Source organism: Actinia tenebrosa, unplaced genomic scaffold (genome assembly GCF_029948245.1).
Source record: "Actinia tenebrosa isolate PJP-AT-01 unplaced genomic scaffold, QUT_ActTen_1.0 PGA_scaffold14__42_contigs__length_11649687, whole genome shotgun sequence".
NCBI classification, from domain to species: Eukaryota; Metazoa; Cnidaria; class Anthozoa; order Actiniaria; family Actiniidae; genus Actinia; species Actinia tenebrosa.
Genome location: NW_028292574.1, coordinates 8,652,781 through 8,666,598, shown reverse-complemented (window position 1 = coordinate 8,666,598; position 13,818 = coordinate 8,652,781). Strand labels below are relative to the sequence as shown.

The 13,818-nt window shown below is 39.0% G+C and overlaps 1 protein-coding gene and 1 long non-coding RNA gene across 4 annotated transcripts in view; one reads left to right on the top strand and one right to left on the bottom strand.

Annotated features, from left to right (window-relative positions):
- The first annotated feature begins 204 nt into the window (after nucleotides 1-204).
- On the top strand, nucleotides 205-12,803 carry LOC116293543 (uncharacterized). 2 transcript variants are annotated; one of them, XR_004196823.1, is made up of 4 exons: nucleotides 205-375; nucleotides 674-797; nucleotides 10,991-11,061; nucleotides 11,973-12,803. It is a non-coding gene; the product is annotated as an uncharacterized LOC116293543 (long non-coding RNA). The 2 variants fall into 2 exon arrangements; XR_016119807.1 differs by lacking the exon at nucleotides 10,991-11,061.
- Nucleotides 1,546-13,818, bottom strand: part of LOC116293538 (uncharacterized) — a 47,176-nt gene continuing 34,903 nt past the window's right edge. For both annotated transcript variants that reach the window (XM_031700979.2, XM_031700980.2), the window contains 16 exons: nucleotides 13,358-13,805; nucleotides 12,734-12,880; nucleotides 11,956-12,284; nucleotides 10,998-11,232; nucleotides 10,240-10,818; nucleotides 9,484-9,707; nucleotides 8,666-9,005; nucleotides 8,299-8,466; nucleotides 7,684-7,845; nucleotides 7,192-7,379; nucleotides 6,374-6,716; nucleotides 5,605-5,929; nucleotides 5,135-5,325; nucleotides 4,443-4,704; nucleotides 3,639-4,000; nucleotides 1,546-3,067 (listed from right to left, as the gene is read on the bottom strand). In XM_031700979.2, the coding sequence (XP_031556839.1) occupies nucleotides 2,850-3,067; nucleotides 3,639-4,000; nucleotides 4,443-4,704; nucleotides 5,135-5,325; nucleotides 5,605-5,929; nucleotides 6,374-6,716; nucleotides 7,192-7,379; nucleotides 7,684-7,845; nucleotides 8,299-8,466; nucleotides 8,666-9,005; nucleotides 9,484-9,707; nucleotides 10,240-10,818; nucleotides 10,998-11,232; nucleotides 11,956-12,284; nucleotides 12,734-12,880; nucleotides 13,358-13,805 (4,521 nt within the window). In that variant the 3' untranslated portion in view covers nucleotides 1,546-2,849. The remainder of the gene's footprint in view (nucleotides 3,068-3,638; nucleotides 4,001-4,442; nucleotides 4,705-5,134; nucleotides 5,326-5,604; nucleotides 5,930-6,373; nucleotides 6,717-7,191; nucleotides 7,380-7,683; nucleotides 7,846-8,298; nucleotides 8,467-8,665; nucleotides 9,006-9,483; nucleotides 9,708-10,239; nucleotides 10,819-10,997; nucleotides 11,233-11,955; nucleotides 12,285-12,733; nucleotides 12,881-13,357; nucleotides 13,806-13,818) is intronic.

Here is a 13,818-nt window from a genome sequence, read left to right as displayed (position 1 = left end):
AGATATTGAATTTTTTTGACTTAGTTTATGCAAAAGATTTATATGAAAATCCTAAATTTTACAGATTTCAAATGCAGTCGACCGTTTAGAGGCCATTTTATGGAAGGTTTTTTAAGTAGTTCCCTAAAAATGTTTTAGCCTTAATTGGGCTGCCTGTGGTGACTGCTGACTGCTGACTGCCAACATTCACACACTCACCGGCTATCCCAGTAAGAGCAGGTTTCGCGCCAACTTTTAAACTTCTTTTATATTGAAGAGATGCCTTCCAATCATTACGGAAAGCTGCCTGTAATAGGAGTTTGGGCTTTGTTTGGTTCATGTTTTTATTTTTTTCTTGCTTATCAAACTATAGGAGAAAGAGGTGCTAGGAATAGGGTAAGGTAGAGGTAGTAGTTGTACCTTATTGAGCTATGTCAATGATTATAATGTGTCTACATAACAGCCTGCCATAGGAATTGATGGTTTCATACACCTTTTTTAGCATAGTGTTTTCCCAATTCAGACCATGGGACATTCCCTTTAGAATAAGATTCTTTGGTTGAGATGTATCCATATTCATGTGTCTTCTCATGCTCAACCATGAAACAAAGAAATGATGCTCTAGGGAATGACAAATTGTCCGAAATGGGAATACAAAATGCCTAAGGTAAAATGCTCTATTATGTTTGTTTAGAAATGGATAGGAGAGATGCTACAACTCACTCCTCCAGCTACAGAAAACAAAGACCTGACTGATCATCAAGCTATATTGGAAGCTACTACATATGACCCAAAGAATAAAGAATAATGATCAAAAGGTAATACACTTAATTTCTTATGTAAACTTCCACAATATGCATCATACAAATAATTTTATCTGCATTCATGCAACTTATATAGACCCCTTGGATGTGACATTGAAGCAGCTCAATTTGGAGGACAAAACGAAAGAATTTGATCTCCTGAGAATTGGAAACCTAATGTTATGACCTCAAAATTGAGCTGCATTCTGACATACTGCCAAGGGTTTATTAGTGAGATATATGCATGTCTTATATTGCCTAAATATAGCCTTAAACTCATCCTTTGGAGTTCCTGTGTACTGTAATTATGAGAGAGGAGAATGGGGCCATGTCTCAGTCTCCTCTCTTTCATCTTCTTGTACACCACACACCACAGGACTCCCATAAGTTAGATTAGCTAGTCTATGGAGAAGCTTAGCTCAGTGGTCAGAGTTGAATGTACCCTAACCCCATCTCATTTGAGCACTGTAGTGCAAAATAAGAGAAAGTGTTATGAGAACAGTATTTTCCTAATCTAGACTCAGTAAATACATAGTTAGAGTTGCAAATGAATCTACATGTACCCTAACCCCATCTCATTTGAACAATGTAGTGCAAAATAAGATAAGTGTTTTGGGAACAGTACAGTATTTTCATAATCTAGATTCAGACATCCTTCAAAACTTTCAAATTTTGTTGAAGTGAGAGTTACATGTATGCATGTTCACTACCACTACTCCACCCTTGTTTTCCATTGCCATGACACAGACATACATGACACATACATTTCTAGACTTGATTTTATTCTTTCTCCAAATTCTCATAGAGAATTACAATGATTAAATACCTGAAAGTCCAATGTTTTATAAACAAACAAATATCTACTGTATTTATTTCTTTTAATTCTAATGTATCTACCACACTTGTTACTACATGTATACCATATCACTGTAAAGCCATACAACCATCCCAATATTTCAAAGGCAATTTACTGTTCCACAAGCTTGCATATACAATTATTATATTATGGTAGACTTACGAGTTATATATAAGTTAAGAGGTAGAGTAAGAGAGAAAAATGCTATTTATATGTGCTAACTCTTTAATTTGAATCTAATTATGTATATTAGTAGTACCATAACAGGTTAGGAACCTCTAGACTGCTTTCTTGCATGTCTGCGAACGTTGATATTGAAAAATAGATAAACATAGTCAACCTCATAATTTTCCAAATTATGCAACCGACTTAACCCCAAGTTGTCTGGGGTTTTGACTTCCCTCAATCAAACAATTATGAACTGAGACTGGATTGAAGATTTGATTGACGTAAGTCAAAAACCCAGGCGACTCAAATTAAAGCTAGTTGTGTGGGTCACATAATTATGAAAACCGATATAAGGTGGATGTATAATACTAATGAAATAAATGAATCATCTGCACAGACACAGACAGCACCAGCCTCTTGTAGCCGACTTGCACTTTTGAACTCATCAGAGTACATATAGTGAAGTGACTGTTATAATAATCAGACTCTGGACAATAAAACAACCCTTGGGTGAATTCATTATATTAGGGTAATAAATATACCCTCCTTGACATCTAGATTCGTTGACTGTGTTATCTAGTTTCTCAAGCTATGTCCAAGGACAAAAAATATGTATGTACATGGAACATTGAAATCTGTCTTAATGCCCCAGTATATGCAATATGCCATGTTATGACCAATTTGGACAGTCTTAGATCTTCAAAGTACATTATCATATGTAATGCATATTACATTTTACATGTATGATTTACATTTACATTTACGATTTTGCACATACTAGATACATATGACTGATAATGTGAATTAAATCTGCATTGTCATCCCTGTAGTATCATAACTTTGTACAAAGTTATCTTAATGTACGACTGACTGTCAAGCCAGGAGTTAAATCTGAATTTTCAAACCCCTTTGAACACTTACTGTCATTACTTCGAGGCAGTGTTCTTAGTTTTGGGATTAACTCTTAAAAACTAATAAATGTCTTTTTTCACAAAAATATTTTGTTAAATAATATAACCTAAAAAAATTTTTCTGTTTTGGAATTAATAACCTCTTGCTAAGCGTTGTTTAAATTTTCTTATTTTCTGCAACATTGGTTGGTTAATGTCCTGGCTGCTTCGTCGTTTCCTGTCAATATGGCCAATCACTTCCATTTCGCTTTCATCTAACCCAGGTTGTGAATGAAAGTACCTTGTAATGTGGGACTTTTTAAAGTGAATGTTATCGGTCTTACTCTTTGGGATTTTTCCACGAATCATTGCTGTTGACAAAATAGGACCAAATTAATTATCCATATTAAGATAGCAATGACGATTGATTATGGCTTAGGGATGATGTTTTCCCAGTTTAAACCATCTGTCATTCCCTTTTATATTGTTTCTTTGCTTGCCATTAATGTTTGTGGAAAATCACCAATTCCCAATTGATTGTGATGTCGTGTGAAATAGGAAAATGAATGAAAATGAAACCTGAATGGGTAGATGGTAATGTTGCTTATATTTTGCTGCTGTTGCTGCTGCTGCTGCTGTTTTATGATGATGATGATGAAGGTGCTTGTGCTTCTTATGATGATGATTATGATGGTGATGATGATTGGTTGAGTGACCGATTTCCAAAGGAACTAAATTTAAATAAAATTGCTTTAAATTATTATAATGATGATGATGATGACGATGATGATAATGATGATAAAAATGGGAGGTTCTTATATGATGCATTGCACAATGTGTCAATGTGCTTTCCTTTCATGACTAGTGGAGGACTTTACGGATCTAAGGACTAAATGAATGAAACGAAATCAGAAATCAGTTTTATTTATTTTTTACCCTTACCTCTGGTTGGAGTTTGTAAACACTGAGATGGCTCAACGAATAACTTTGAATTCTTTGGCTGACATCCACCGCAAGACCCTCCACATTCTCCATATACCATCGCACCATCAGGAGACTGGCGGTAGTTCAAAACATTCGGTGAGATTCTGGGAGTACCCCACGGTACCCATGCACTATCTCTGCGCAAGCGCAGTCCTGTCCCTGTCAAATCGATTTGGAATCGTCCCTTGTGGCACGAGGTCGAGGCAGAGTAACAGTCTCCTGCACGACCATAACGGACCGGGTTGCCTTGAATGTCGGCGAACCTGTAATCATCACGTTCAAGTAGCCCGGTTGTTGGATCGACACGAACCTTGTAGAATCTGTCAGAAGCAAAAAAGGGATTAATAGGCCACTTATGTCTATCATGAAACTTAAGAAAAAGAGACTACACGAGTTTCTTTGCTCCTAAAATGTCATGTCACAAAAATCTGACATTTACATCGAAATGGCACCGTGTTTTGTCAAATTCCCCGAATTTCCTTTTCCTTTTCATTTGGATTCCATCGATGATGAGTAACTCTTTGGAAATACCAAGTGCTTGTTGTTGTTGCTGTCATTGCTGTCGTGGTCGTGGTCGTTGTCGTCGTTATTGTTACTGCTATATTTCAAACAAGGATTGTCACTTCTCATGCCGAAGGTTTGAAGATCTTTTTCTTTATCAAAGTGAAAAAATAAAGCAAATCGGCTCTCCTTGCTATATCCAGAAATTCAAACATCTCTTAGACCGTCATTGAGAGTTTTAAGTTGTCAATGATAACATACCTTGACTTGCCCCAATATTTCTCAGTTAGCGCAGGTTGAGGATTGGTTTTTCCAGAGCAGGACTGGTAGTTCAATAGTCTTTCTCTGTGGAAGGCTGCATAGTTCCTGTCAGGACCAGCTTCCAGTGTGATGTATTCCAAAGGTGTTTCCGTTTTCATGCCGTAACAATACAGACGGACAGGTTCACACGAAGGACTTATCTGAATAGCGTATTCATCGTCATTGTATCCCGACCATGCCTTTTTGATGTCAGCACAACTCCCTGTAACAAAAAATACATGTTCACTAAGGTGTTATTTTTGAAGAAAAGAAGATTTGATTGTCCCTTTTGTTACGATGGGATGCGATAGCCCTTGAGTCATAAAGTGATGATAAGTTCAATAATTCCATAAACACTTGAGGCCGGTTATCTTAGTGAACCCAGGAAAAGTTTGTGCAAACAATTTAAGCTTTTACAGCAACTCTTGTCTTAATGGACCCTTCTTAAAATTATCTTGGATACAAATGTCAGCATGAAAATACGAAAGAATCTAACATTTTCTTGATGAAATTTGTGGTATTTAAGTTGAATTTCCATGTTAACCTTACAGTCAAGATAATTCTGATCTTCAACTTGACAGAAACGTTCTTCAATCTGGAAGCTTATACCAATTTCATTGACAATGGTGATACATCGATGAATGATTACTTACTTGGCATCTGGTACTGCAAGCTCCTCGGAGGGATGACAGCTCGTTGAATTACAGACGATGGCGCATTCGGGCATTCCAGATTGTATCCTACTTTTAGAGCGTCACGGGACTTGCCCTGCTTGTGGAGTGCTTCCAACCAGTAGTGTTTGCCAGCCTCGAGGGGAAAGCTTACTGACTTCTGTGTTGCCGGACTATGGAAAAAAGAAAAACTCGTATTTCAATGCGGTTGCTCAAACCTAAACCAACTTCAAGAGGTAGGTCGTAGCTATTGTAGCTTGCAGTGATGGCTTGGATTGTCTTGTTATAAATGAAATTTCACGGTTTTGGTAATGTTTACAGTCAAAGGAACGGCTGAAGTCGATAGAAGAAAAAAGACCTTCGAACCTATGCCTTTTTGTTAATGAAAGGCCTTCAATATAATCGTATAGTTGCTAGGCTCGGACTAATAAGAACTTTATAAGTGTACATACCTCTGTGATTGATAATCCTGGGTCTTCACGGCAGCAATCAAGTCCTTGTCTTTTGGAGAAGCATTCTCACTAAAGAATAACTCCGCTTCATCATCACCAGTTAGAGTGAATGAGTACAAGCCCGAGTATGGAGCCACGAAGTAGCCACTGATTCGGCTGCCATAATCACTGCCGTCATTCTCTGGAGCACTAAAGCTTGGAATGATACTGACTTCTGTAGGGTTGTTAGGATAACCTTTAGACAACGCGAGATCGCTGATTGTATGACCGGGGACGTTGCGCCATACCATGCGTTTTACTCCTTGGAATGGAGTTTTAGGGTTTGCTGTCGAAGAAAAGGAATTAAATAAGAACATGCAAGGAAATAAAGAAACCAGGGAGAAGCAGGCACTAGATGTAAGGAAAGATGAAAGCAGGCAGACAAGTTAGCGAGATGAAAGATGAAAGCAAGCAGGCAAGTAAGCAAGAAGGTCAGTAAGCAAGTGGATAGCAAGTGAAAGATGAAGGCAAGCAGACAAGTAAGCAAGGAGCAAAAAAAGTCAGCAAGAAAACAAAGAACAACTAAGAGAAAAGAAAAGAAAAGAAAAGAAAAGGGAAAAAAAAAAGATAGAACTGAAATCAGTAGACTTAGATCATTGTGTTGAAATTTTATCGAACAATTTTTTGCTGTATTTGTGGACATTTTCAGGGTGCCTCGGTGATTTATATTTGGGTTATTGCCCGTTAACCATCATATAGGGGGTTATTGTTATTTTACTTATTCACTTACGAATCTTGTGAGTCTCCATCAGAGTCTTGATTTCACTTGTACCCAGGTTACAGGGGAAAATATAGAACTCATCTAATGCTCCCTTGAATTTGCGGAGCGTTTGGTTCGATCCATAATGTGAGCCAATATGGGCCACATCACTCCAGTCTGTACTCAGAGCATCTGTTTCTTGTGGGTCTGTTTGTTCATATTCAGTGATTCGTTCACCGTTGACATATATGGTAGCTTCTCTTGAGCCAGGGTTGTATGTGCCTGCAATGTGAACCCAGCGGTTGGGAAGGATCACTCGTTTGGTGGTTCTTCCGTAGACAGTTTTGTCGTAGTTTCTTTGGAAGAAACGAATCTAGAATAGAATAGAAGAATAGACACCTGTGAGAAAAATAACTTCAAATTTTATCGATACCTTGAAACAACCTCTGGGCTGATCAAACTCAGGGCATGACTAATAACTCACAGATTGAATTGAAATTTAGCTTACTTGTAAGATTTTGCGGATAAAGGAAACTGACCGGAGAACCCGGGGAAAAACCCCGCTGGCCATCCAGTCACACAACCACACATATAAAGTTTACTTTATAATATGACGTTCTTTAAGCATTGCCGGCTTACAATGGCCCTTATTTAGCCAAAGTAGCACCTTTCGAAGACGTGTTTGATTGTTGTAACTGCTTCCCCGGGGCGAATTTGTAAATAAATGACCACATTTGTCAAATCTTGACAAATATAGCCTGCGTTGCATCTCGATTTCCCCCAAAAAAATTTGGATGCAACGCAGGCTAAGCAAATGGGAATTTTAAATTTTGAAAGATCGTTCTTACCTTTCCCTTGTCTAAAATCTCGAAGTGATACTGTCCTTTCTTTTGGTCGTTCTGGATTCCTGGGGATTCTGTCACGAAGATCTCGTGGACATTTGGCGTACTCATGTCTTTAATATGGACCCACGCTGCAATCGTAACTGCTTTGGTTGGCTTGCCCTTAAACCCTCTTCCATCGAGTTGAATGAAACCTTAAAAAGTATAAGATCAGCATACTTAGCACAAGTAATAAATACGGCTGAATATTGCGGCAGGCAAATTTAACTTCGACAAAGAACTGGGGTCCAAAACGTCAGTACAGTTTTTTTACACGGTGTTAAAATTTCCTTCTTATTGACTTGTTGTATTCAACACACCAACTCAGTCCAAACCAGTTACCGCTAGTCATTAAGAAATCCTTATAGGTCTCTTTGGGTATAAATTCAATGACTAGAGCGTGATTGTGCTTTGCAACTAACCCATTATTACATATAACGTTACTAGACTTGTGCTAACCTTCTGAGAGATCGAGACCATTGTCATCTAGTAATCCTCCCTCAGTAAGGATTCTGCCCTGGACTTTGCCATTGTTACCCATTCCAGATTCATCGTACACAGTTCCTGAGCACATCTTGTCGAAGTCGTAGTATAATACTGGACGACATCTGTATGGGTAGTCTGTTTGAGGAAGTCATGAGGTTAGGAAAGATTACATCACAAAGAAAGTCTGCCTTATCATCTTGTCGTTGCTCGTTTTGGTCATCATCATCATTATCATCATCATCATTATTATTATTATCACCACCGGCACAGCCACAATCATCATGCACCGCTATCACAATCATCATCATTATCACTATTTGCCTCATTATCATCATCATCAATACCATCATCATCAGTATCATCATTATCGTCAGCATCATAATATTTATAGTTATCATCATTACCACCATCGCCATATCATCATCATCACCATTACCATCATCATCGCCATCATCATTATCGACCGTATCATCTTCATCATCATCTTCCTCGTCATTAAAATCCTTCATATTTTCCAAAACTTTCATTCTTTCTTATTACCGATATCATCATTTTTATTGGTCATTACAAAAAAACTTCTCAACCTACCTCTCATCTCAACTGGAGGTGATGCTGGGGATGCTGCTGGGCTTGCAGCAGCTGCTGGAGCGGGAGCGTTCATCTGGACTGGTGCTGGTTGAGGAGGCGATTGAAGTGGGTTATCATTTTGCAGTAAACTCTGAGCTTGTGGATTATTAAAGTCATGTAGGGCACCAACTGTTAAAGGGAAAAAAAATGAGCTGAATGAGCTGACATTTTTGTTTGATAGAAACGGAGATGAGGACAGTTAAAGTAACAAACAGCTAGACGGACAGACTAACAGAGAGACTGATACACCAACAGACTCACAGATGGATGGAAAGACAGACAGACAAAAAGACAAAGCAAAAGGTGAAGATAGTTTTCGTTTACTCACTATGGCACATCACTTTAGCGACCTTTGCGGCTTCTGCTGCCTGCAAAGAATTTACCCTCAAAGCGTAATTTGGTCTCGTCGCCATGTTTTTAAGATCATCTTCTGGCACGTCACCTACTCCTACAGCAATAACTTGAACACCGCTGTACTGAAGCTGCTTAGAGAATGCTTGCAGGCTCTTGGCGGAGTTAGTATTATGGTCTTTCTGTGTTCCCATGACGCCGACGAGAAGAATCTTGGGTACATGTTGTCTCATGCCACCAGAGGCGGTGAACATCTCAAACTTGGCCATCTCCAGGAGAATGACAAGATTTCGATTGCCTTTGTCTCTTGGAAGTGACTGAGAAACAAACCAAGCATGGTTACTTGTAGGCAATCAGTTTAGTAAGTTATAAATTTTATCTTATACTGGGAGTTTTTCTTTTTCGATTAATTGCTTGATACCAATCAAAATCTTATTACCAGCCTACAATGACAGGCAAATTCTGCCTGTCCCGTGCTATCAGCCAGAGAGTATTCTATTGCTTGTTATCAATCAGCCGAATGAATCTCATTACTAGCCTACAATGACAGGCAAACGATGGCCGTGATGTGCTATCAAACAGGTATTTCGTTACTGAATGAATCTTGTGAATTTGATTGTCATCCTTCAGTGATAGACAAATGACGTCTTCTCTCTTCCTTATTCACCCAGTGTGCATTTCTATTGCTATTCAGTTGGTAAAATTCCACACGAGACCGGAAATTACGTCTTTTGGCATACACCCATTTCCTCACTGGAAATTTTAATGTAACATGCATCCCTAGTGTAAAATTACCTGGATCGACTTGATGACTTCATCATGTTGGTTATTCTCATCTAGCTTAGATTGTATAGAAGGAATCGTGGAGTATGCAACAACTCCCACATGGGTTGCTGTGTCAGACATAGTAAAGCTTTCCATGACGTTGCGAGCAAAGCTCTTCTGATGTGCCCATTGCAAAGGACTGACATCAGAGGAAGAATCCAGAGCAATAACGACGTCCATATTGTGAGGACACACTGGGAAAAGATGCAAAAAGAAATATATAAGTGTTGTTACTATTACTTGCAGATTTATTACATAAGGACCACTTTTATTGAACAATATTTTTTCTACTTAAAAATCAAAATCAAAGCACCTTTTTCTAGGTCTATAGATAAGGTGAACAAGGAGACATTATTCCCAGTGGTGTAATGTTTTCCCATTACAGACCACATGTCACTCTCTTGAGAATAAGATTCTTTGTTTGAGTTGTATCTATATTCAAGTGTCTTCGCATGCGCAATTGTCAAACAAAGAAATAATACTCTAGGGAATGACACGTGATCTGAAATTGTACCACGGGGAGTAAGATCTATACACTTTACAAAAAAAGGAGTGACACTATTCTGAACAAGTCTTTAAGCAATTAAGGGTGTTTTTGAACAGTTGGTCGGTGTTTCTTGTCTTGGTTTGACTTATTACTTAAAATGGTTATCGCTTCTGCGTTATCTTATTAAGAAAATGAAATTCGGAATTTATATTCAAATCAAATCAACGATCCTGACTCACTATAATGTCCATTTTGCATAGTAGGTTGGGTTTCCTGTGGCATATTTGCGAATTTCTGGGTAGCAGCCTGGGTTATGTAAGGTGCTTGAGTTGGTTTTGGTGTCTCTGTTGTTCTCCAGTAAAATGGGGTTTGCTGAGCCTGGGTTTGTTGACTTTGGGTTGCCTGTGTCTGCTGAGCAAGAGTTTTCTGTTTTTGTTGTGGTTGGGTTGCCTGTGTTTGCTGGGCTAAGGTTGTTTGTTGCTGCTGGGTAGCCTGTGATTTCATTGTTGCTTGCTTAGCTGCTGTGGTCTGTGTCGAATATCCCTTTGCAGCAGTTGCAAGATTTGGAACGGTCGTGGGGTTCTGAGAACCTGTGTTTGACGTCCATTGTGACGTAGCATAGCTTGGAGGTTTTTGAATAGTAGCGACTACTGGTGGATAGGTGAGAGGCTTAATACTAGCGCTAAATGGCGTCTGCGCCTGTGTTGTTGTTGATGGATTAGCAGTGGAGCTGTATCTGTTTTTCCAAAGTTGTGCTGCTTGATTTTGTGCCTGAGTGACTTGCGTCTGTTCTTCAGAAGACAATATAGGCTCTGGTTCTGAGAAAAATACGAAATATGCATTTTATTAAACTGATCTGAATATGCCGTTTCGTTCTTCCATCCATGATCTATGGCCAATGGCATATTGTCCATATCCATTAGCTTCAGCATTATTTTTTTTAAAAAGATTTGTTTTTGAATATATTTTCTGTTAACCTTTATATTATAGTACTCACCATGACAAGCAACCACGACTGTCTTTGCAATGATTGCCACAAGATCTTTAAACGAACCAATATGGTAAGTTTGATTGCTGTTCGTGATACTGTCGGCTTGTCGTCGGTCGGCCTCGTCTTGTCCGATAGTGATGACCACACTTCGTACTTTGTTATTTCGAAGAAGCTGCGCTATGTTTTTCAGTTTCTGATTTCCAAGTTCGCCATAAGACAACACTACCAAGGATTTTGCAGCCTTAAATGAACAGAATTTATTTATTAAGATATTTAATGTACAATAAAAAGGCCATGTAGGTGGGATAGGTACGTTGGTTTGTAGGTAGGCAGGAAGAAAGGCAGGTAGGTAATTTGTAGTTGAGTAAGTGCATTAGTGGGCAATGAGTTGATGAAGTAAATAGGTCATGTAGGTGGGATAGGTACGTTGGTTGGTAGGTAGGCAGGAAGAAAGGCAGGCAAGTAATTTGTATTTGAGTAAGTGCATTAGTGGAAAATGAGTTGATGAAGTCGGCGGGCAGGTAGATGGATAGATAAGTTAGTTGGGCTGTTGAGTGAGGGTGTGTAAGAAAGATGGGTAGGTATGGTGATAACGGGATAATCTATAGGAAAGGTATATCTTTGGTTTTCCTCTCTCCGTAAAAATCAACATGTGAGTTGAGAGTTGTATGCATAGAATATTTAGTGTAGTGGTGTGTGTGTGTGAGTGACGGTAGGTCAAATTGGAAACCAGTATATATACCGAATTTGTATCCCACCATAAAAGTTAAATAATAAAAAGTGATGGACACATTGCACTATCCTAATCTGGGGTTCAAAACAAAGGAATTCAAATTTTCTTCTCTTTAGTTAGGATTAAAATATTTTATGGCTTTCCATTGTTTTGATCGCCAGATAGGGATCCAGTCCAAGGGTTTTACATATCGTGGCATGTTTGGATTGTTCCATTAATGCATTCATTTACCGTTGGTCTTGATCCAGATGCTTGTGTGAAAAGCTCATAATTAGCCACTTGCAGTGCATCATCAAGTCTCGTAGTCTCCTCACTACTGGCTTCAGGGAAGACATTTTCAACCATAGTAAAAAGATCCTTCTGATAGTAATAGCGATTGAACTTCAACTCCAGGGTTGCCATGGATGAATATGACAAGAGACCAAGATGTGTTCCAGCATACGAGATGTTGAAAGCACTGGCTGTTCCCTTGACGAAGTTCTGGACGTCACGCCATTCTGTATCCTTGATTTTGCTTGATATGGGGACTGCGAATGCTAAGTCTGTTGGTGACTCACATACTGAAAAACACAAGAAGTTAAGTGTTAGGAATTATGACATTAGGCAATGGTGGCGGCTTCAGTACTCTTTTAGAGAGGGTCGGAGATAATGAATCAATATAACGTAACCTCCTCATAGTATGATAGGAATGATATGTACAAAAAAGGTATGAATAGTATTTTCTGAGCTTGTGATCTTAAGCTTTTCCAGACAGGAATTTCTTAATAGATTTTTTTCTTTTGGGGAGCATTTTAGTTACGTGCATGCTTAGAACATTCCGATTATCAAGCTAGCTTTAGTGGTTAAGTTTTCATATCACAATCTATAATTATATACCTCATCTTTGGCTGGATTTTTGGCTTTTGTTTTTAACTGCGTGTATGAATTAGGAGCTAAGCTTACCACTTTCATGATAGCTTAGGAACTTAGATAATTTTCATGGATTAAGTTATGTAAATAAATAAATTACCTGGACAGTCTTGGACCTTGCATCGTCGTTTTTCAGTGTAAGGTCCACGGCAGTTGGCTCCAGTGAGACATTTGCGCGTCCTTACTGATAATCCATTACCACATGTCTTCATGCATGGACTCCAGTCTGACCATCTTCCCCATCGTGCTGAAGAAAGCGCAAAACATAATCACCAATTATTGATTTCCGAGATTACCATTTGCTGTTACTTGCGGACGTTAATCATCTTTTTTTTGCTAATCTATGATAATTATTTGTGCTTTACTATTGGGGAAGGAGATTTGTTGTTGTTGTTGGTTGTTGGTTGTGTTGGTGTTTTGTTGTGCTAATGTTATGTTGTTGTGTCGTTGTTGTCATTGTCTTCGTTGTTTTTTGTTGTTGTTGGTGTTGTTGGTGTTGTATTCAAAAACCTAACTTGTTTATATCTGATCGGTAAGTTACAGTTGTCTCGTAGCTCCATCATCGCCTTAGGCTCAAAACAGCTACAGTTATGCGAACTTATCGTACAAAGGATCGATCCCTGCGCCCACCATCTCATCTGTAGTGCACGAAACGCAAGGTCGATGGATTGACCCGGTTTTCATCTAGATTGGGGCAATTACCCATTTAATGGCATAGACTTACGTGGTGGCGGAGGTGGTTTTGCGTTACACACAGCATCGGCAGTTAACTTAACATACTGCATCAAGTCTTCATATCCACTGACAAGATACGCATGTTCAGGATCAGATACGATTTGCCTAATCTCCTGACGATCAACTTTTTCTCCGACGCCCAAGACCACGACAGTCGCACCGTCTAGATCTTTAAGCTCATGCGCTCGTCGCTGTATTGCCATTTTACTCTTCGCTCTTGTGCCACCATCGGTTATCATAACCACTGCTTTAGGAACTGTTAGTCTTGATCCACTGTCGTCCGATAAGATGTGTTCACGAGCGAGTTTCAGGGCGCGGTCAGTTCGGGTCTCGCCGCGTGGTTGAGTGACGCTGTCAAGATAAGCGTCCATGATGTCTTTCTCGTTCATTTCTTGGAAGGTTTTTTCCAAATGTGGAAGCGTCGAGAAAGTGATAATCTGATAATATGAA